The sequence below is a fragment of the Carassius auratus genome, chromosome 38, assembly GCF_003368295.1.
Source record: "Carassius auratus strain Wakin chromosome 38, ASM336829v1, whole genome shotgun sequence".
Classification (NCBI taxonomy): domain Eukaryota; kingdom Metazoa; phylum Chordata; class Actinopteri; order Cypriniformes; family Cyprinidae; genus Carassius; species Carassius auratus.
Window position 1 is genome coordinate 2,250,211 of NC_039280.1, and position 24,323 is coordinate 2,274,533.

Here is a 24,323-nt window from a genome sequence, read left to right on the forward strand (position 1 = left end):
GCTAACACAATCAGGAGGCGTTTGGCAGGAGATGTGGCACACCGATGTGGTGATGTGGCATAGCTCATGCAATCAGATTATAGAGAGATAAATATTTGTTTTTATAGTCTATTTCACCACAGAGGTGTCTTGGGTTTTTCAATATTTTGATTGCACCATAAGCTTTATGGTATGCTACCATTTGAGGACAGTAAACTGATCAGAAGAGACAGCAAAATACATTTTTGGCTTTAATGAAAATAATGAAAATATCTTAAGTCTGTTATGAAAATGAATGTTAAACATAAAAGTATGACATTAAAACCTGACATCTAACCTGTTAGATTTTGCATATGATGCATATGAATCAAAACAATAGATCCATAATGGGCCATAAAATGTATTTTATTTTTGTCAAGGAAGAGTATCCTGGTTAGAGAGAAGTTCTTGTTATCGTTGGTATTTGAGAACTAAATTATTCTTTGAGAACAAAATAATTGCTCTTTATACAGAATAACATTATTGTCCACTGAATTATGTGATCTGGAAAGCACTGTCCATCATCTCTTGCCCTTCCATATAGAGAAACATTTTTTTTTTACCAGTGAAATATTAAAGCAAATAGACATGATTATGAAGATATATTTTCTGTTTGTATTTTTTATGCAGTTCATTGTATTTTTATAACAATAAATGATGTTTATGACAATCAGCTAGCATTCAGTCTATTATAAAACGTACAAAGAGTGCATGTCTACCTGTTATAGAAATCCAAATCCATTTTAGATCACATTTTAGATTCATTTTAGATCACACTCACTTATCACTCACTTACTTATTATTCGGAAGTTATGACAAGCACTCGATGATGGTTTAAAGTGGCGTTTGAGCAAAAACTTTCATAATTACATATGTTTTGAAATGTAGCTTAATGCTGTTTGTACCTCTTATTATATCTTCATATGTATTCTTGTAAGCATTATGGATATTTTGTGTTTCTAATGAAGAACCAATCTTAATTTAATGCTGTATATTGAGCAGCGAAATTCAGACTTTGCTTCAAAATTGCAAGACATAGCACAAACTTGTGAGGAAAAACTCAGAATTGCAAGAAAATAAGTCAGATTTCTGGGTTTCGATCTTGCAATCATATCCTTTTGTTTTCTTTTTTAATTGCAAACCTATGGAAACCTGTTTCTGCCATGAAATATACTTTTTTTCTCCATATTTCGCAATTTTGACACTTTCTCAGAATTGTGATATAAAAAGCATTTTAGTCTGTTTTTTATTCCATGGCAAAAACGAGCTTCCATAGATTTGCAATGAAAGGCGTGTGTATACGAAACATATTTTGTGTATGACCTGAAAGCACTTTAGCATGATTTTAGATGTTTGTGTTTAAAGTGTGTGGCCCACCGCAACAAATAGCAGTATTTGAAGAGATTCACGTTTATATGTGTGGCATGTAAGAGAGCTGTTGTGCAGATGTGACCGATCAGCTCTCGTTATGATAAGCCCGTGATCAACGGTGACTCAGAGCCTCTCAAACTCCTTCCTGATTTAGTTGAGCATTACGTGTTTCATTACGTCTGTCCTGTGTGTTTCCCAACACTGGCTGCCAGGGAATAAGTTGGAGTTTGTTCCTTTGGTTGTCTTTAGGCTGAGGTTGTTTTATTGACGTTCAGCTGAGATGGTTATCGAATGTCTTTAGATTGAGCGGACTGCTTTAGGCTTCAACACAGTCAAACAGACAAGCAGTGTTTCTCAACACAACAAACTACTGCCAGATAGTCATCTGACATCACGTGTGAGCGTTCGTATGAATCTGTGTGGCTGTAATGTCTTTAACTCGGTTGTTTATCTCAGTGGACTGTGTAAGCGCTGTTGGAAGATGAGAAACAGGAAGCTAAACCGTTTTGGAGGGAATTTGGTTTCTCCACTGTACTGAGCTGCTCGATGAGGGATTTGATAAAAGAGGGAAAGGAAACTTCGTGGCATATGATCATGCAACTATTAATGAGCAAAACAGAAAGGTTTTGGTTTGTTGCTTGATCATTTCCATATTTTTTCCTAGTGTATAATGACTTGATTAAAGTTGAATTCGGTCTTGTGTGCTTCTTTTTTTATTAATGGTGTTTGCTGAGACAAGTACTGCACCACTCTATTCTTTTTCTCATAGAAACACATACTGTAAACCAATGTATTATACTTTGATGTGTAAACAGTTTGTGCTATGGGGATGAATATTAATGCATATCTAACCGAGAGTAGTGATGTCATTGCAGTATTTACATGTCGATTTCCAATTGGGTTTTATTCTTGCGTCTACAGTCTGTAATGCACAGAAAACATGTGCATGTGCTTGTACAAGTGTCATGAGAGCAGAAAATAGCTCCGATGGGGCATTTTATTCATAAATAAATATTAGAATAAACACATGCCATTAAAGCTCATGCATTATTTATTCATTGGACTTGGTATCTTAAAATTATAATTATCATTATTTATTTAATTTGCTTTCCTTTGTCTTGGTCGAAAGTTAACCAAATCCATTTCTTTAAAATATTATTTTTTACATTTTATTTAATCAATATTTTATAATTTTTTTATTGCATTATTATCATTATTATTTTTATTATTATTTGATCTGTTCTGTTGTTTTCTTGTGATCATGACTTATTTTCTGACTTTTTTTTTAATATCCTAAAAGTAAAAAAAAAATCCATGCAAAAACAAATTTTATTACTTATTTAATCCATATGTACATTTTATATTTTGTATAAAAAAAAATTATTTAATCAGTATTTTGTACTTTTGTGATTTTTGTACTTTATGTACATACACTTTGTACGTTGGGATATTTAGATTTATATCGTATGTTTATAGCATTTTTCCCATTTAAAGAAATTATAAATCAAGATCAGGATGAAAAGTGTTATGTAAAAATGTTGATGAAAAGTATGTCAAAATAAGGAGAACATTAAGACAGAAGTATAATGCATAGACTCTTTGGGTTTCTGTAACAAACTTATAAGCCTAACTGAAACTTTAACATCATTCTGCCTTTCAAGAACTTCCTTCAGTGATTTCCATCAGGAGATGACGCTCTGCTTTAGTTATTATCCTCGGTCCATGACCTTTCTGCTTTCTCTCTCTCTGTCTCTCAGTATCTTTCTGCTCTCTGGCTTCCTTAACAGTCTTGAGCGCTTCTGTTGTTCCAGAGATCAGACCTGTTTGAATGAAGATGCTCAGCTTTCTAAAACCACCGACATATTAGATCCACAGCCGTTTCCAGACTTGGCTCTGTGATCTGGTTTTGCCTCAGAATTTAATTTGCCACTGGGATACAGAGAAGAAGCTTCATCTGTGTATCCTGTTTGTTTCTTTGTGCAATTACTATGCATGCTGATGAAGACCTGATGTGCGAGCTATATATACTTTTGTCATGCTAATCATCATGCTCAAACTGAGGCTGCGAGGAATGTAGAGTCTGTTTAATGGGTTGTAATTGTACTGTCTTTTTCTTCATACCCAGCATCTACCATGACTGACTTCTATAGTCTATAGTCCCCGTCTCTCACTCTTCGTCTTTTTCTTGTATTGTCTGCAGGCCTGTGCTCACCGCTGGAAGAATGTATACTATGAATCGGAGCATATCCTCCCTCATGGATACTGCTCCGTCATCCCAGCCACTCTCCAGGGCAAGTCACAGCCTCTCATACCCTGTTATGAAGGTATGACATGCTCTTTACGAAACTGAATAACCATATTGTTTTTCACGCTGCTAAAATGACCAATGTGAACAATGTCATGAATAGGATGTGCCGTTTCCCCCACGTAAGACGCAATCAACTTTAATCGTCATTGTCACTTTAAATTTAAGGACAAAAAAGATGCCTCGATACAAGAAAATACTTTATTATAATTTCAAGAGGGCTTAAAACTTGAGGACAGAAAGGCAAGAATCTTATGTCTTAATGTGACTATTGTGTTTGACAAAGCAATGTCAGAAATCTGTTTTAAAGTGAACAACTCAAGTATGTAAACATGTATTTTACCACAGTTGTAAACTGCTGGAAAAACTTAAAAATGCACCTTAGAAAGTGCTTGAAAATTGCTTGAATTTTACTTTGGAAAAGGTGTAAGAACCCTGGTGTTAGTGGTAAATACTGAAGCGAACATCACTTTTACTTTTGCTAATACTTAGGGTTAGTCATTTGAGCAAACTTTTAACTATTATCATAATTGAACCACAGTTCAATGAATGTAGAAGCAGGTTAACTAAATAAGTGCAAACTCTGAAACCACTGTTTCTCAGTGTGGTCAGAGTAATTCCATGAGGTGCCATAATGGACTAAAGTCAAGTGAACCGCGTGAGATAGATTAAAACTGATCCTGCATATTCACTCTACATGCCAGGTGAAATTGTGGTTCAGTTATGATACGGGGATTCATTACAGTGTGTACTGAACCTTTGATGTGTATGACACTGTATAATGTATTGTGAGGTTGTTAGTGGGAGAATTTCTGGTCTTCATCAAACTAGAAGTCCAGTAAACACTCCACTGAAGCAGATTGTAGAAATGAGTCTAAGCCTTAAATTTACAGGTTGTAGGACCTGCCACTAGAGGGCGCACTACCAAAACAATAACAATCGTGTGGTTTGATGACGCTAAGAAGGAGCGTGGAATGATGGGATTTGTTGTCTTCTACCCAACCACTGATGGCCATCAATTAAACGGAAAGATAAATCATGGATTTAACGCGAGTTCAACGATTTGCGCGAGTCGATTACATTCAAAGTCAATGCAAAGACTTGATCAGACTATGGATCAGACGCGTCCTCGCATGGTTATAGAGATGCGATGCCCCACGTTTGGCGCGTATGCCCCATAATACTAATCTTGTTGATCGTTATAATAGTATACGTTTTCTGTAAAGATATGAGTCAAAACAACTCACCTGTCGAGTAAAACATAAGTGAGATTGGCATCTCTTTCTAGTTAAAGTTTGTCGCGAAGCTACTTCCGCATTTGTCCACGACACTGTTAACATGTGGTTTCTACGTCATTAAAGGCGGTAACAAAGGATAACTAACTTCATTAGATTCATATCCATGCTACATACTCCCATACAGTAGGTGGCGGTATGCACCTGATAAGCCATGTTTGCAATCTGGCATAAAACTAAGAAGAAGAAGAACTAACGTCATTGACAGGCGACTGCACTGCCCCGTGTCACTGCTTAGAATGGGAATTTTCTCATGATTTACAAGTAGTTGAAAACATTAGAGATATTGTTAGTAATCAGCTAAACAAAATATATAACAAATTGTACCTTTAAAGGCTAAGTTCACTTAGGCTGTTTTTTACTTACCCCAGAGGCATCCTAGGTGTATATGACTCTTCCTTCAGACAAATCCAGTCTGCGTTATATAAAAAAAATTCTTTATCTTTAAAGAAGAAAAGCATATACACCTAGGATGCCAAGGGGGTTGAGTAAAACACAGCCTAATTTTTATTTTTGGATGAACTAATCCTTTAAACCCTCAGAACAACACCGTTTACTGTGTCATATGTTCACAATGGACTTCACAATGAGTTATGGCACCCTGAACCTCCTCCAAAACCTCAGACTAATGTTTTCTTGCATCAAAGCACTGGCACCTCCAGAATCAGAAAGAAGCAGCACGCTGGAGAGAAATATGACCCGTCAGGCTGCGTGCGGTATCTGGGAGCTTGGAGAACACATCTGGGGATATGATGGTTAAATATTTGACTCTTTGCACATCAAGATAAAAGACGGTTTAGCCTTTATTCATCAAACATTATGACAACAGTGCATGTCCAAAAGATCATTATGTCACAGTGCTCTCCCCCTGCTACAACCAAAAAAAGAAAAAGAAATATTAAAAATGAAAATAACTTTGATATTGAGAGATCACAAAACATACTTATTGTTAAAGGATAGTTACAGGGTTATAATTTTATCAGCCTTACCTGAATTTGTGACATAATAATGTATACCACAGAAAACTGTTTCAGCTTCTCCTTTATTTATTAATATCTTCAAATGTTCCAGGTTCATAAATTCATCAGTCTTACCTGACTGTGTGGCATAATATTATACACCACAAGAAAATAAAATCTCATTTAATTATGTATTTATTTAGAATTAAAAGAATGTTCCATGTTCATAATATTATTTTCTTTAAATTGTGACAATATTTTACTTTGCATTTATTTGTTTGTTTGTTCTGTATTTAAAATGTAACAGCTTTACTTGAATATTTTGCATATTATTATATAAAATAATAAAGAAAATAATTTCTCAACTTATTTATTTATTGATTTAACTTTTTAATTAATTTATTTAAATAGCAGAATTCACAGTTATTTTTATTAAGGCAGTTTTTCTTCATCAATACCTTTTTTCCTTGTGCATTTCAAGCAAAAGTATTTGAGGATTTCATACTGATCATAGGAGAAATATTGAATGTTATTTTGCATGGATTAGGTCTGCTATTTCTTTACACTATCCTCATGTAACACTGCATTATGTTTAAGTCTTGTGGCTGTAATTTCAAAATAGTGTATTTTAATTTCCTTCCCAGTGCAGTGCCTTACCCCCAAAATGCCCCATGGCGAACACAATATTTGCAAACTGTGAAGTGAGTCAAAACTCTTTTGTAATTGACAACATGCCACAGATGCACAAAAATGACTTTGTTTTGAACCCAGAATGTTCCGGTGCCATTCAACGCCTATTTATCACTCCCCCCATCACATATTATACCTCTGACAGATGTTATTGTAGTATATTAAATTCAACACCTCCATTGTCCTTGAATTTCATCATCCCAGTAGGATTCCTCTTATTTTACAAGATGTGTTGATTTGCTGCGGATAGAGCGAAGGAGGGAATTGCATGAATTCTCCATCAGAATTAGTTTCTGTGTCCAGCTCCCGTGTTATATATTTCCTTCCATATCTTTTCCCGACTCCAGTGAGTTGCCATCGGGGGCCTTCTATGTGTGTGCAGTGTATTATAGGGGGATCCAAGACCAATATTTTCTGTAACCGGAGAGCACATCGTTTCCCCCCCGTTCTCAAAGTCCTCCAGAGCGAGAGCTTTTGTTGAACACGGAGCTGCTAGGTCGTTCTCAGTCTGTCTCTCGGCCCCCAGATTCCTCTTGGATGGAGTCGGGACTTTGACTAACTCCAAACGGAATGTCGGAAGAACTCCAGTAAATGCTGGCTCAGGCTCACAGCAAAATCATTTGTGCTCTGTTGTTTTTTCCTTCCTCTCTCTCTCTCTCTCTCTCTCTGTCCCCCTACTCACTCTCACAGACCATAAAAAGACCTATGGGGAAGAACACGGCTCGTGCCAAGCCGGGATCGCAGGCGTTTTCACTGAGGTCAGTAGAAGTACGAGCGTGTTATGCGTTTAACATGTGTGGCGCTCTGGGCTGGTGAGTACATGAGTACTCACATAGTGACTCACAAGTATGATTGATATATTTACTCTTCAAAGGATAGTTCAACTAAAGATGTCTTTCATCATTTACGTCATTTACTCACGTCTTTCCAAACCTGTATGATGCTCTTTCCTCCTCAGAACACAAATGAGGATTCTGTTTAGCAGAATTTAAAATCTGTTCGGCTATGAAGATCAATGAAAGTAGTAATGATTCGTATCTGAATATTTTTAATATATGCATTTGAATATGCCTATATGCGAATGAGAGTTTAGTCGTGTAGAATGGAAATCTGAGTTATTATTGTTAACTGAAACCATCAAAACATTTTCATTGCATGAAAGAAACACTAACTGAAATAAGATAAAAACTTATTTGTACAGCCTTACTGCAGTGCAGCCAATCTATTCCAATCTAAAGCATGCAGTCCAGGCTTTGGATGTAATGTCTGGGACAAATACGATAACACATGCTGACAGATGTGATGTCCAACAGTTCATCAGTATCATCACTGGATCACTCACTGACCCTCTTCAGTTTGCTTTTCTTAAACGAGAGCAAATATGGCTGGAAACTCACTTGCTGTACGTTTCAATTACTGAGGTGTTATTCATCAGACTGCATTGCACTACACTGCATCTGCATTGACTGCTTTGTAGTTTAGATGGAAATGGCACTTTATCATTTGACAGAATGTCTTAAGTGACCTTTCAAGAACTTTAGCGTCTAAAACAGATGTCTTGATGCTTAATGCTGTCGGCTCAGCTGGAGGTGCTGTTTTTACGTGTTTGGCAGGACTGACCGAGTCAAATATCATTTGTGTGGGTTTTTTTTTTTAGCAGTCAGACATTGTGAAATGGAAAAAGCATTTGTGGCTTGATAGAACTCAAAACAGCAATGTAAAGACCCAGTTTCATCGTCACATGAGGGATATTCCATTTGTAACCTCTGAGATAATGAGTGTCGGAAAAAGGGAAAATGTTTTTTTTCCACCAAAGATTCATAGCCAAACATTTATGACAAATTGTGCATTTTTTGAATTGCATACTGCCATGTCGATTAGAGCACAGCAGGGACCCGAAACTTTTTCAGTGGCTTTGTTTTTTTTTTATTTATTCTGTTTTCTTAATTTCTTCATCGTTTGGCTTCTAACCACTGCCAAAAAATTAAAATATTCGAGCAATTCCGCAATTAAACATTTTTGTCAAATCTTCTACTTACATTTAGGGGCCGTTTACATGACATTTTCAGCCAAAAATCGGACACTTTTTAATGTGTTTTGCCTGTTAATTTACACGTCAACACAGTTTTGGGGACCGAAAACACCACAGTTATAATGTTTCCCTGTAAACACCACTGATCTATAATAGAGATTATTATATATAGATCAGTGGTAAACACCCAAACAAGGGAATCTTTGAAAACGCTGATGTCATGCACATTCGTAGTACGTGTTAGGTACTCATGTGCAGTACATGTTGATTTTATGCATTTGTTCAAGGATGAATAAATGCACACAACAATGGCGGAGTGCATGGTACTGTTGTTGCTGCTCAAGACTTTGCTAATGCTTCTACAGCAAAGTGTGGATTTACTTCACCCAACATTACAACCAACGTTTTTCGCAAATAAGTGTAACCTACAGTACATTGTTGTCGTTTAAACATAGCCTTGAACAAATGTTAGGTACAAAAAGTGTCTACTAAATGCATGCATTTATTTATTTATTAAATGAAGCAGCCTAAATATGTTATTGCTTTACAACTTGAAACATTTAAACAAAAAGTATCACAAAAAAAAATCTCTATGGAGAAAAGGAATGCAGTTTTTGCTCCTCAATCGCTGTGGCCTTGTGAAACAAGCGACTTGTCTTATCTGAAGTGTGACAATGTGGAGCAATTAAAACAGTACGAAGGCATAAGTTCTCCTTCAGTTTAAGACTCCATTGAGTGATCAAAGCAAAAACAACAGCAGATAATACAACATAGTAGTGGCTTTCACCTGACCGACAGCTGTGTTTTTCTCCTGCGGAAAAATTGTTGGCTTTTGAATGGATCTCTATTGCTTTTTGTTTTGTTTTTTAGGAGCTGGTTATCATGGGTGCACCTGGTTCTTACTACTGGACCGGAACGGTCAAAGTGTTTAACATGACATCCAATACTCACTACAACCTAAATCAAGACAACCTGAGTCCTCACAGATACAGTTACCTCGGTAATACCTGCTCTGATATTAATAACCGCTTCACTATTCATGCTGTAGTTAGTCCGTCACAGATTTGTGTTTTTTTTTAGGGTATGCTGTGACAGCTGGTCACTTCTCCTCCCCGAATACCATAGACGTGGCGGCTGGTGCTCCTCAAGACAGTGGTGGTGGAAAAGTGAGGGGGTCTTGCAGAAATTGCATCATTGGTTCCTGGTTCTGTTTGCATTACACTCACTTTGACGTTTCAAAACTATATTGTTAGGTTTACGTCTTCAGAATCGAAGGGACGTCTCTTGTGAAGACCTTTGAAGCCTCAGGGAAAATAGTGAGTATGATCCTCAGGTGTTTACAAATGCAATTTATTCAAATTGTAAAATGTTTACACAATCCATCATACTGTAGTTACTTAATAGGAAAAGTTAGTTTTTTCTGAAGAACACCGAAAGAGTTGTTTTGGAGAATTTGTAGGGACTGGGACTTTCGAAACCCTAAAAAAGGCAAAAAGCATAATTATCTACTCTATCATATTTGATACATAAATTTCTAAGCCTGTGATTATCAACATAATTCAAATGTAGCTAAAACCTGCTGTACACAATCTACTACTCTACATGCCTTCTGACACTTGATTGATGTTTTTTTAGCAATTAAAATAACTTTTAGTGTAAATGTATTTATATAAAGTATATCCTTTATATTGTAATATTTTAAGTTAAACACTTAGTGGACTGAAGCAACTCAGCTTTAAGTTTAAATTATCCATATATTTTTTAAAAGAATCAAATCAGAGTATTTATTTTCTTACTTGTATATTTTATCTTACTTTTTGGCCATATAAATATCAGCAATTGCACCAAAATAAAAGCCTGATGTATGAAATATGATGCTCAGCAAAAAAAAGATAAGTTCCATTTAAAAATAAATAAATAAATTTAAATAAAAATGACTATTTTTCTGACTATTATTTAATAAGTCAGCCTTTACAGGGTTAAAGTGCTATATATGACTCATGCTCTAGTTTTGTTTGTAAAAAGGACAAAAATTTAAGCTGTTTTCATTTTTCATTCGTCTTCATATACATTCAAATATGGGTAGAGTAGCTAAATTGTAGCTTGACTTTCTTCCAGAGGGAACTGTATGAGGTAATGCATTTTACTGAGAAGTAATGTGCCCTGTGCATGGCGTTGTAAACTGACCCGTTTGCTCTTGGCTCGGCTTGGTTTCAGATGGGCTCTTACTTTGGCTCCTCATTGTGTGCAGTTGACCTAAACGCGGACGGACTGTCGGACTTGCTGGTGGGAGCACCCATGCACAGCGAGATCCGGGATGAAGGCCAGGTTTCTGTTTACCTCAGCAGTGGTAACGTGAGTTCACTTACATCTGTGTTACTTATTAAAGGAATAGTTCATCCAGAAATGAATATCTGCTGAAAATGCCATCAGGCTATCCAGGATGTAGATCATTTTGTTTCTTCATCAGAACATATTTGGATTAAATGATCAATGGCAGCTGATTAAAACATCACAATAATCCACAAGACTTAGATCCATCAATTAACATCTTGTGAAGTGAAAATTAACCTGTTCCTGGAAGGAAAAAATCCATCATTAAGACTTTTTACCTTTAAACCTTTTCTTCCGGCCAAAATACGAATCCATAATTCATAATAAATCTTCCTCCAGTAAAAAAAGAAAGTCCATCCTCTATGATCCTCTCACATCAGAGCTGTTGGGGAGTTTATTCATTTGTGAATGGTTCCTGATCTGTGCATATTTCTCTCCTGATTCAGATCAGACGACTTCTTTACTGGAGAACGCAATATTATGGAAAAAGGAGCCAGTTGTTTTAATGATGGATTTGTTTCTTACAAACTTTTGCTTTACCATACATTAACTGATGGACTGGAGTGCTGTGGATTATTTGTGGATTATTGTGATGTTTTTATCAGCTGTTTAGACTCTCATTCTGACGGCACCCATTCAATGCAGAGGATCCATTTGTGATCAAATGATGCAATGCTACATTTCTCCAAATCTGATGAAGAAACAAACTCATCCTGATCTTGGATCAGCAAATTAAAATGTTTGGGTGAATTTTCCTTTATAGATGACAATTTAGTCTTAAACAACACTTGAATGGCACAACACTATAACAACACTATAAACGACCAATTTGCATTAAATGCCATAAGTAACTAAGGCTTAGATTTGAAGGAAAGTGTCTTCATGCAACTTGACAAATGTTTTGAGAATAAACAATGTTTTTTGTTCTTGTTTGTTCAGGGAGTGATGGAGGAAGTTGCAATATTAAATGGTGACAATGCATACAATGCTCATTTTGGAGAGTGTATCACTTCTCTTGGGGACATTGATGACGATGGCTACCAAGGTCAGTGTGTTTTGTTAGTTTGTTTGCGCTCAAAATAATTGCACATCAGTCCAAAGCATGAGCTTCCAATTCTACAATCCAATTCTAAAAATTGGAATATTTTGAGTTTGAAAAAAACAATTTTTATTCAGCAATGTTGCATTAAATTGATAAAATGTGAGTTTTTAAAATAAATGATTTTTTTTTTTTTGCTTCATGAATTAAAAAAATTATTACAGTTTCCACATAAATTTTAAGAAATATTTACAATATATTCAAATAGAACACACTTACTTTTGGCCCTGTCATACACCCGCCGCAATGCGAGGCAAGGCACAGCGGAAGTGTGTTTGCTAGTTTCAGTCCGGCGCTGTTCGCATTTTCCTGTCCAGCGCCACGTTGTTTAATTAGCAAATGCATTTGTGCCCATTTGTGCTCCCAGGGGCGTGCTGGTTCTAAAAAAGAGGTGCGTTCAGGTGCATTGCTGGCACATTGCTATTTTAAGGAGCTGAAAATAGACTGCGCCATAGACCACCTCGAACCTGGTCTCAAGTCTAAAGTCAATGGCGCAATATGCTTTTGTTATTTAAAGAGCTCGTTGGAAGAAAATGCGCCTCTAGGTGGGTCCACAGTGCGCGTTGACTTTGCTTATTACACACAGGAATGTGCATCACACAAACATGCCAAATATTAAAAACAAAAGGATTACAGTGTAAAATAATATTATTGTGTAGGCTACATAAATATAAAAATGTAACGATGGATAGTCATTGCGTGTGTTAGAATAAGGCTACCTATTTGCAATTCAGCCTATTACTACTTATAATGATGAATGAAATTCTACTTCATCCCATGCCTTCTTCACCTCGGGAAGCTTTGGTGGATTCCTGCTTGTCCCGTAGATTATCTGCTCTCGCGCTTTAACTTCACGCAAGAGCAGATCGGTTTCTTTGCTTGAGAAGCGTTCAGCTTTTCCGCCAACAAATTCCGCCATGTAAATAGGGATCTGCCATGGCGTGAGCGCATTTCGCTCTTAAAGAGAATGGGGCATGACACTCTGATTGGTTTATTGAACATTATGCCCATTACTTATTAAGAGGATAGGGACAACCCATTCCAGAAATGCTCCCCGGTGCACGGACCGTTTTTCCGTCGTTAAAATAGCAAAAGTGCGCTTTACACTTTGTTTAAATCAGGGCCCTTTAAGTTTAAATAATATTTCACTATATTACAGTTTTTACTATATTTATTATCAAATAAACTGATTAAAATAAAAGATTTCTTTCAGAAACATTTAAACATTGACTCCAAACTTTTGAACATTTTAAATATTGAGCTGTGCATTGTAAGTGTGTACACATCAAGTCATGTTTATCTGGTATATTCCTTTCATTCAAATGATCACAGAAGCACAAATCATATTTCTGCTGTATTGGAGAAAGACAGACATTGTTTGTCAAGTAACTGGAAAAGATATTTTGACGTGAAGCAGATTCAAACCTCAGATATCTCCTCTGAGACTAGTGTTCTGACTCTCGATTTTCCTGGCTCCCGCTGTCCAATCGGAGGCTTTTCCTGACGTCTGGTTTCTCTCTTCACCTGATGCATTGCTTGGTTGTAGCACTATGTTCTGCATGTCGCCTCTTTTAGTAATTTTAGTATGGACTGTCCTGTGTTCTCGTACAGTAACTGTTCCTGAATGTGTTTAGGGAAACTAATTAAAATGGCCCGAGGAATATCTGATAAGTGGAGACAGATGTGTCGGATTAAACAGGAAGTGAATCTTTCTGATGTAGGACATTGAGGGGGTTGGCAGTGCTTAGAACAAGAAACCAATTCAAGCAATCAAGAATCCTTGTAATGAAATGGTGCCGCCTACATGTATTGAGAAGCATCTGTGATAAACTGTTCTGGGGTCAGTGTGGTAGTAAATGTTGCTTTAGGAGGCTGTAACCGTAAAGAGTTTACAAGAGGTTAACCTCTCTGCATTTAACCCGCCTCTTATTGGGTATTTTCTGAGGTTAGCAAAACATTTTATTCTTTTTGAAAGAAATGAATGCTTTTAGTCAGAAAGGATGCATTAAATTGATCTAAAGAAATGTATAATGTTACGAAAGATTTCGGTTTCAAATAAATGCTGTTCTTTTAAACTTTCTGTTCATCAAAAAACATTGATAATAATCAGAAATATTTCTTGAGCAGCAAATCAGCATATTAGAATGATTTCTAAAGTATCGTGACACTTTATTTGTGCTTTATTGTATTTTCTTATTTTTCTTATTATTTTATTTTTAATTGTATTTGTTGTAACTTTAATTTGTTAATTGTTGTTTATTTGTATTCTTAATTATTTGTATAAATAATTGCATTATTTTGTTTTATTGTAAAAAAAATTTGTTTTATTTTATTTATTTACTTTATTTTATTAGCTACACATTCACATTACACTCCAGAGACAGTGAATACATAATCATCCATATTTTCCAAAAATAGTACCTACATTGTTAACTTTTATTTTATTCTATTTTATTTTTATAACCGATAATAATCTTCTTTCAAAACATTTTAAAAAATGCTATCAATTTTGCATGTAAATAAGCCAGTCCCAGGAAATAAGTCCCAGTCTGCCTCAGATATTGTACAGATAACCAGTGCTTCAGACTGATAATTTCATGGCTGTTACAGAAATGTAAAAGTTTCCGAAACTCAACACATTGAAAATATGTGGTAGTTAAATGTGTACTCTGTTTTCATGCACCATGGATTTTTTTCTGACTCTGTTTCAACCCCCTGAAGTTTCACAGACCTTCACAGGCTCTCAAAAACACCTAAGTGTCCATTAAGTGACTTAGCAGAGCGACTCTCAGACAGAGATGGGCTTCAGGCAAACAGGCAAACAGGACTTTATTGGGGTCCTGACACACACAGATCCACCTCCAGCATTTCTGTTCTAGTCGTACAGTATGTCTCTGGCAATCTGGCATAATTCAGCTGCACACCATGCTATTCTGTTCTAACTTTTACGATTGCTGCTTGTCAGACTGTATAAACCCAATAAGAGCTTGAGTAAAAGCCGCGGCAGACTGTACGACGACTCAATATTACGTCAGATTGCGCAACATCATCAGCTAAAACTGGTAGCCCTGGTTAAGACTTAAAGACTTGTACTCAGTGTTGGGTAACCCTTAAAGCATAGACATAGATATTAAACTCTTTGTTCTTTCAATTTTAGTCAAACATAAAATAATTTAGCCTTTTAGCTTTAAAACAACTGTAATACTTAAAATTTTTAGAAAAAACTAGTAAAATCCATACAGGTTTATATGTTTAAGAACTTTTAATGGAACCAAATAGCATAAATGGCTCAGTGCAATATTTTTTTCCGTATCTAGGTGAGGGTTTTGTGCGCAGGTGACTACATTTAGTGAGCTCAGATAAGGGAAAGACTGTACCTTCCTTTAGTTTCATGTGGATTATATAATCTGAGAATATCTGTTTTTGAGTTGAATTCGTTCATTTAAAAGTAGAAACTTCAAGCTTTCAGATACGGGAGAGACTGTGCCCCGCTTTAGTTCCATACGGATTACAAAATCAGAGGCTACGTTCACACTGCAGGCTGAAACGACCCAATTCCGATTTTTTTGCCCCTATGCGACCTGTATCTGATCTTTTCATGACAGTCTGAACGACACAGATCCGATCTTTTCAAATGTGACCCAGGCCACTTGGGTATGTGGTCCTGAATCCGATACGTATCCGATCTTTTGAAATGCGACCTCTGTCTGAACGGCCAGGCCACATGTATCCGACCCGCACGTCATTGATACGCTACAAACCTCATAATTCGACGTTGAAGTAGGCGGGAACGAGAAGATAAACAACAACCATGGTGGACAATACTGCTGAGACCAGTCAATGGAAGGGAAGCGCGGTCACGGATTGAATTAATATTTGGGGTGACAGCTCTATTCAGGCCAAACTCGAGGGCTCTTATCGGAACCGGGCGGTTTACGAAAACATTTCCAGTGAAATGGCCGAGCGTGGTTACAGATGATCCTGGCTCCAATGCCAGCGAAAAATAAAAAGCCTCCGAACCAAATAATATTAATATTGCAAAAAGAGCTCCGTTTTTGACTACACTGTTGTTGACATCCATGTTTAACGTTAGCTACTTCCGCAAACAACGCGTGTCATCGTTCACCGTTGAGTACTCTTTTGCACATGCGGGTCACTTCTGGGTCATTTCACGTTCACACAGGAGATCACAAAAGGTCGCATTTAATTGGAAATGTGAACGGCCTTGCAAAAAAATCTAATTTTTTCAAAAAATCGGAATTGAGCATAAAATCTTTAATTTTGACCCGTACAATGTATTTTTTATTTGATTTCGTTCATTTAAAAGTAGACATTTCAAGCTTTCTATAGACATATTCCTCATTTCTCTGTGTTAAGTATTTTGTGAGTTTGTGATGCGAAGAAAGTTGCTAATGGAGACCGAGACGGCAGAAAGCACACTCTGTTTGTTTTGTTTATTTTACAAAAGCACAATATTTTGTTATTGTCAGTATACACAAATAAAAATAGTTTTTAGATTCGATTGACTTTACTCTTATCTGTATCTGAGTATTTAAGGTTTCTCTGTGAATCAGGAAAAAATGAAAGTGAATGCATTAGTGCACAGAGGGTTAAAGACGATGCTTTCAATTTGATCCTTAGACTGTAAATGTAGTTTTCAAATTTGATATTGATTTTATTATTGAAGTTATTTACAGCATGTAGCACAAGTTCTTTATAAGTAACTGTAAGTAAATTAACTAAAAATGAACGGTAATGGATAAGTGGATAAGTCATTTCATTAAAGTAACACCCAACACTAGCTGTAGTCAAGTTTAGACAAGTCTGCCCAACATAAAAAAAAAAAAAGGTTTTAAATCCCTCAAATTTGTCTCAAATGACAAATTAGTTGTAAATTTTATAATGTTATAATATACAGTGTGTACCCCAATTTATTCTGTCTTTCTCCCTTGTTTCCATCTTTCTCACTGACTTCTGTGTTTGTCTTTTGTGCTGTAGATGTAGCTATTGGAGCCCCCAAAGAGGATGACTATGGAGGAGCGGTCTACATCTACCACGGTGATGCTACAGGAATAGTTAAGAAATACTCAATGGTAATTAACCATTTTCTTTTTATTTGTTTGCTATTATTTATTTATTATGTATTTTCTTTAATTTCATTATATTTTATAAATTAATATTTTATTATTTATTTTGTTTTACAATAATTTTATTTCAATTTATTATTTTTATTTTATTAAATGAATGTACTTTTTATTTGAATTTATTTCATTATTTATATTAAATTGTATTATTTATTTTTATTTTATTATAATATATTTTATGTGCTTCACATACAGCAACACTTGATTCAGAGACCTTAAAATACAAATCCCAGTCTTTTTGTTTTTGTAAACAAAACCGTTGTATTATTTTAGTGCATTTTATTTTAATATTAGTTTTTTATTATTTATTTTCTTTTAGAATGATTATTTTTTTTTATCTTATTTTAATAATTGAATTATTTTTTTATTTAAATGTTTACATTTAAAAATGTAAATGAATTAAAATATCTAAATTAAAATAATAATTTAAATTAAATGTATTTTTTTTTCATTTTATTTAATTGCATAATTTTTTCAATTATATTATTTTTATTTTATTGTTTAATTTTTATATTTAATTGTATTTGCTACAGATTCAACAACACTTGATTCAGAAACATAAAAACAAATTCCAATATGTGAATTTTATTTTATTTATAATTAATTTATTTTTCCGTTCTCAGCTCTCAACAGTACTGTATACTGTAAACCATTCGTTTAGACCTTTCATTTATTTATGGTGCTATTGAGCTTTACTTGTGTCCGTATTAAAATAAATCCAAAAGATTGGGTTAGCTGGCAGTGCATCACTTGTTTTACTGTGAAATATTAAAGCTCATGCAGTTTAGCAGTTTGATTGATGGCTAACTAGTAGGTCCAGTTGGAATCCACTGGCTTTTGTGCTGATTTAGAGGGAAAAAAATTATTGGAGCTGAGAGTGATACATGATATCGCTAGCTGAAAGCATAATTAGCTAAAATATTTAATAAATGAACTACATGGAATAAGAGAATGATTTATTAATGATTTGGTCAGAATTGGTGTTTTTGATTAATTGATGTGATTTTCTGTCTCACCTGGATCGTATGCAGAGACTGTCTGGGCGAAGCATCAACCCCACCCTCCAAATGTTCGGCCAGTCGATTTCCGGCAATGTGGACATGGATGGAAACGGATATCCAGGTTTGGCTTTGCTTTAGACATTTGGCTAGTTCTCCTCGAATGAACACTGAGAATGTTCCGAATTAACTAGATCAAAACCGACCACATTCAGTGAGAAACCACGACCGGTGCCAGACCACTTACATTGGCCTTCTGCGATCTCCGCGTAAAGATGGGAAACATGTAACGTTTTTACCAGCCTCCAGTGAGTTTATTCCATTCTGGAAACCTCTGAAGTATTAAAAGTCAATGCGTAACTTAAGACACCAGTGATTCGTCACAACATGTGATCCGATGTGTCTCGACTCATGAGGTGAAAACTGCTGTGAAGATGCTTTTTTCGAGTCCACAGAAGACTCTTGTGTAAGAGAGATTAATTATATAATGGAGAACGTCCCGTTCTGTGCTAATCCAGGGAATGCAGATTGAGTGTTTGCTTAATTTTCCTAACCGTTCTTTGACACATTTGGTCTGCTCTTATTTCATAGTTCTGCGGCCAGCAAACATTTTATTTACAGCATTCCACAGTGGACACACCAATTAAACAAAGACGAGACAGAAAATCAAACAAAGGAAGCTTCATCTTTAATTAAAAAAGAAATGCTTGATCTGTTTCATATACAGGATGTGACCCTGGACCACAAAACCCTGGTCATAAGGGTCATATGATGAATAAATCAGCTTTCCATTGATGTATGGTTTGTTAGGAGGACAATATTTGGCCGAGATACAACTATTTGAAAATCTGGAATCTGAGGATGCAAAAAAAAAAGAAATAAAAAAATTAAAACTAAATACTGAGAAAATCACCTTTAAAGTTGTCAAAATGAAGTTCTCAGCAATGCATATTACTAATGGTTCCTGTGGCTAAGTGGTAAAGCATTGCATTAGCAGTGCAAAAGGTTGTGGGTTCAGTTCCCAGGGATCATACATAATGAATGGAATTCACTGTAAGTCGCTTCGGATAAAAGCATCTGCAAAATGCATAATGTAAACTATAAACTATGATAAATGTACTAATCAAAAATTAAGTTTTAATATTTACAGTAGACAATTTACCAAATATCTTCATGGAACATGATCTTTACTTAAAAATCTTTAATTTTGACCCGTACAATGTATTTTTGGCTATTTCTACAAATATACCCCAGAGACTTAATGTTCTGTTTTTTCAACTCTATCTAAATTACTGATCTCCAGTAGTTTTAATTTTAGTTAACATGACAACACGAATCCTACCTTAACGTCTTTGTACTTTGTCAGCCCATAAATAGCATTTTAAAGGTATTTAGTATTAAAGCTACAAGTTTTGTGCATCTTTTCTAGCAGCATAGTATCACCGAGTGTATGAAATTATTCCTGGCCTTCCAGAAAAACATTATATATTTTTTTTTTCCCCCATATCAGATGTGACGATAGGGGCGTTCATGGCTGACAGTGTGGTTTTGTTAAGGTAAGTTGTGCACTTCTGAGCCAGCAAAAGCTTGTATTTACATCAATTCCTCATTCAGATGTAGCTTTGAGCTTATTTGCTGTTGATTGTGACAGATCCAGGCCGGTGATCTCTGTAGACGTCTCCATCTTTCTCCCCGTCTCGATAAACATCACAGTACCGCAGTGTCACGAGGGCCCTCAGCATCTCAACTGCTTCAACGTCAGTATCTGCATGAGCTTTCGAGGAAAACAAGTACCTGGCCACATAGGTGAGTCTCTGTGGAAATATTATTTATTTTATTTTATTTTATTTTATTTTATTTCATGAAGTTTTATAAAAATAATATTTATAAAAATATTATTAAATTGATAAGTTTTCAATTTAATTATTTATTATTATTTATTGTATTATTTTTTATTATTTTAATTTTTTATTCTATTATATTTTTTATTATTCTTAATATTATTATTTATTTTTTATTTTAGAATAATTTATTTTATTACCTTTTATTATTTTATTTTATTTTTATTATTTAAAATTATATTTTATAATTTATATTTTATTGTTTGAAATTGCGTTTTTTTTATTCGTCTGAAATTTTATTTGAAATTATTTTATTCTTAATCAAATTTTATCGTATGTCTATTGTTTAATGTCACACATTCAACACCACTTGAATACACATTCGTATGATTGACAGGTGTCTGCAGACACAATAAACCCATAACTAGCCGCTCTTGATAACTCTTGTTTTTAACTAACCGCTGTGTCTTCGCTCTCATGACCCGTGGAGCAAACAGTCCTGAACCGGAGGTCAGTGCATGTTGTGCTGAACTTTATTTCACTCTGTCAACACACAGACAGGCCTAGAACAGACCATTATGAAATATCATCAAATGTTAGATAAAAAAAAAATCACTTTTGGTCCTAACATAATGTTATATCCGATATCACTGTTTTAAAATGACTCAGAGAAGACTTGTTTTTCATCAAATCTAGTATTTTTATTTTATTATTTCTATTTTCATGACTCGACTCGATGAGCGTGGCTGCATGTTTTTGTTTAACTTGACAAGATGGACACTGTGCAGCCGCAGGGACTCGACACAAATGACCGCTTGCTCAACTTTTGGGTGTGGCCACTGCTTGTTGAGTGGGTGTGGCCTTGTGGGGCATGGAGTGCATAATGGGGGTGTTATATAAAGGGAGGTTTCTGAGAAGTACAGAGCACCAGTGTTACTCCACTTGGCACCCGCGCTGGAAAGAACTGCAGCACCTTGTGTTTTGGAGACGCCCTGCTTCTGTGAGCTCATGGTGCGCTCACAGCTGGATGCATTAAAACAACAACCCCTGCATCGGTCCTTCCTGCTCACAGACGTTCATCAGAGTAATATCCTGTGAGAGAGCAGGGTAATAATAGCTCTTTCTCAACCTCAAGATCGCAGGAATGGTCCTGCAGTCACACATTTGACCTCATCTGGATGAATTTAACAAAAGCTGTAAAGAAATTCATCAAGTTGTGGAAAGAAAGCAGCTATTTCTGGGGCCGCGTCCAAGGGTTCTGTGTTTTTTGATCAATTTTCTGGTTTTTGGAAAAGCGTGTGGATGGATGAATCTCACCTAAGAGATGTCTGGATCCTATTTTATCCCAAAACCAAAAGAGCAAAAATGTTATTATATTTCATATAAAGTACTTGAAACGTTTACAAGATTCAAGATTTTTGTTGGTCAAGTATGCAGTTATATACAGAATTGCAAGTACACATTTTTAGCGCATTGAGCAATTAAAAGCCCAAAGATCAATTATTATTACTTTACATTTTACATATATTTTTTTAATGACAATTCAGCACATTTTCTTTTTGTTCTCATGTCTGTAATGCAAAAAAAATATTTGTATTAATGTGAAAATATAATATTTTTATTATCTACAATTATGAGTACACTTATTGTTATTAGTTATAATAAATTAAACGTGTTTTTAAAATAAATCCCTGTATAACTGTAATGAGAATAAGATTAGTATTTTGGAGGGAAGTTGTCAAAATGTATTTAATCTTTTGCATTTTATTTATTTCCTTTTATTTATTAGATTTTTTTATTTATTCCTTCATTCACATTTCATTCATTCATTCATTCAATTTTTATTATTTATTAATTAGTTTATTTTATTTTTATTTTATTATTTATATTTTAATTATTAATTAATTAATTCATTCATTTACATTTTATTTATTCATTTTGGGGTGAAATATTACCTACAGATTTCTGTGTGAGATTCATCAGGACATTTTGAATGATGTTCGTCTACATGCCCTTGCCTTTTTCTCAGACTTTCAGAAATTAATCACAAATATTTAACTCTTGTACATGACCCCAGAAATGTTCTTGTACTGTTTTCTCTCATTTCCACGACTTGACAGTGGGAACTCTTACTTGACGTTGTTTTTAAATCCCAGAGTTTGCGCTGGAACGCTTCTGATAGTGAGTGTTTTTCAGAGATGTTTCCACATTGTTGTCTTTCTGAAATGTGTGTTTGTGTACTTCTCCTCAGAGCTGCTGTACAATCTAACGGCAGATTCAGACAAGAGACACAGAGGTCTGCCGGTGCGGGTGTATTTTGGAAACGGTGGAGAGCAGACAGGTGCTGTAAGTCAGCGTTTCAGCCTGGAGATCAACCGACCGCAGTGCCATCACTACACGTCCTTCGTGAGGGTGAGTTTTCCTCTTATATCCCACAACTGCATGCTCCGAAGGGTCAGGGATTTGTCCTTTAGAGTCAACATGAAGAGAAAATGTACCCCTGTTAGGGGTCTTACTGTGCATCTATTCATGTTATCCCAAAGAATAAAGTTTTTAGTAGTTATCTTTCATAAAACGTTAATAACCAATAACAATAACATCTACCGGCATCAAAATTGCTGAATGAAATTTATTGCTTGTTTCTTACTCATTTTTGATTGCTCATTTCAAAATAGTTCTTGTTTTGCTTTAGTACATCACACTTTCTCACAAAATATAGCATTTTTGCAAGGTGTAAGATGAAGAAGACTTGTATTATCCCTTAATCTGCAGAAAAACAGACATGATTCCCATCTTCCCCTGAGCCTGGTTCAATTCTCAGCAGATTTTCACATACACTGATAATTCAGAAGACATTATTTTATACCTCATCGCAGTTTCCACTTTTTTCACTCTTTTGCAGATTGCAATCGAAATCATACATTTTAAATATACCAGAACTTTCGACATTTGTCTGCTTTTGTTTTGTAGCTGATACAATATATAATTGGAAAAATCTTTTTTATTTTTTAAACTAATTTAAGCAATGTTTTTAAATTTAGCATCAATGAAGTAGATAATATTAAAGTTTTTTTTATAAAAAAAAAAAAAATATATATATATAATCATATAGCTGTTAAGCAGATTTTTTTTTGGACACAATTTTAAATTAAGCAGCCTTCCTAAAAACCTAACCAACAGTTAAGTCTTAAAAAAATGAAAATGCTTAACAAATTTCAATGATAATGCATTAATTAATATATAATTAAATAAATATATATATATATATATATATATATATATATATATATATATATAATTAAAAAAATTATTATGCATCCATACATTTTCTGATTATTTTTTAATTAAGTAAAATTTGCCTTCTAACAACAACTTTAAAAAATGCATTCAATTCCTGATGGAATAAACTCTCAGCTTACTTTGTTGCTCATATATTATAGCATTTCATTGGGAAATATGTCATATTATGCAAGTAACTGGGTTGTGGATGCCGTTTCATGTTGACTTAACTGTGGCTTGTTGTCATAGAGGCCTCAGTCCAGTTGTATCAGGATCACAGATTATTATTGATGAACATTATTTTACTCCATCAACATGCACCTAATAAGTCCATGTGCATTTTTCTGTAATCGCTTCAAAATAGTAGTTTTTATTTGTTGCAATTTGGAGAATGACTCTTGTGCTGTATTCTGAAGCCATTTCAAACTGTGCTGCTGTTTACTGCAGTCTTGCCCTCAGTGGACGTCAGACATTTGCCTGTGTTTGGTGCCGAGCTCTGATTAAGTCATGTGGCAGCTCAAAAGAGAAGTTCACCTATAATAAAGTCTCATCATCAGGTGACAAACAACCACCTTTGAAATGCGGGCTCTTAATGAGAGACCTTGTCTAGTGACTCTGCTGAGACAGTGGTCATTGTGGCCGCACAGTTGGGCTCTTGTTGTCTGTCTGCTGGTAATAGTCTGCCTTCCCGGTGTTCGGTCAGCGTCAGTATCCTCAGGGCGACGTGGAGCTTGAGCTCTTAACAAGGAGGCTGTAAACTTCACTGGTGCTGCTTTATGAGCCTCTGCAGGCCACTTCTCCATAGCAAGGGTTCAACCCATACCATGCACCTATCCCTGCTTTATATGGAACAGCGCATGATACAAATATGCATTAACCAAAAAATACAAGCAGTAACGATACAGTGCAGGGTTTGCTGACCTGGTCTTCATGCGTTTACTCAAGCACATTCACACAT

At 35.2% G+C, this 24,323-nt stretch overlaps 1 protein-coding gene across 2 annotated transcripts in view; it reads left to right on the plus strand.

Moving 5' to 3' along the window:
* LOC113056640 (integrin alpha-9-like) overlaps window positions 1-24,323 on the plus strand; it is an 86,845-nt gene that overhangs the window by 16,303 nt on the left and 46,219 nt on the right. For both annotated transcript variants that reach the window (XM_026223424.1, XM_026223425.1), the window contains exons 4-15: window positions 3,590-3,713; window positions 7,329-7,396; window positions 9,541-9,670; window positions 9,751-9,836; window positions 9,924-9,986; window positions 10,888-11,025; window positions 11,944-12,049; window positions 17,102-17,196; window positions 18,279-18,369; window positions 19,756-19,801; window positions 19,897-20,051; window positions 22,338-22,498. In XM_026223424.1, coding sequence (XP_026079209.1) covers window positions 3,590-3,713; window positions 7,329-7,396; window positions 9,541-9,670; window positions 9,751-9,836; window positions 9,924-9,986; window positions 10,888-11,025; window positions 11,944-12,049; window positions 17,102-17,196; window positions 18,279-18,369; window positions 19,756-19,801; window positions 19,897-20,051; window positions 22,338-22,498 — 1,263 coding nt within the window. The remainder of the gene's footprint in view (window positions 1-3,589; window positions 3,714-7,328; window positions 7,397-9,540; window positions 9,671-9,750; window positions 9,837-9,923; window positions 9,987-10,887; window positions 11,026-11,943; window positions 12,050-17,101; window positions 17,197-18,278; window positions 18,370-19,755; window positions 19,802-19,896; window positions 20,052-22,337; window positions 22,499-24,323) is intronic.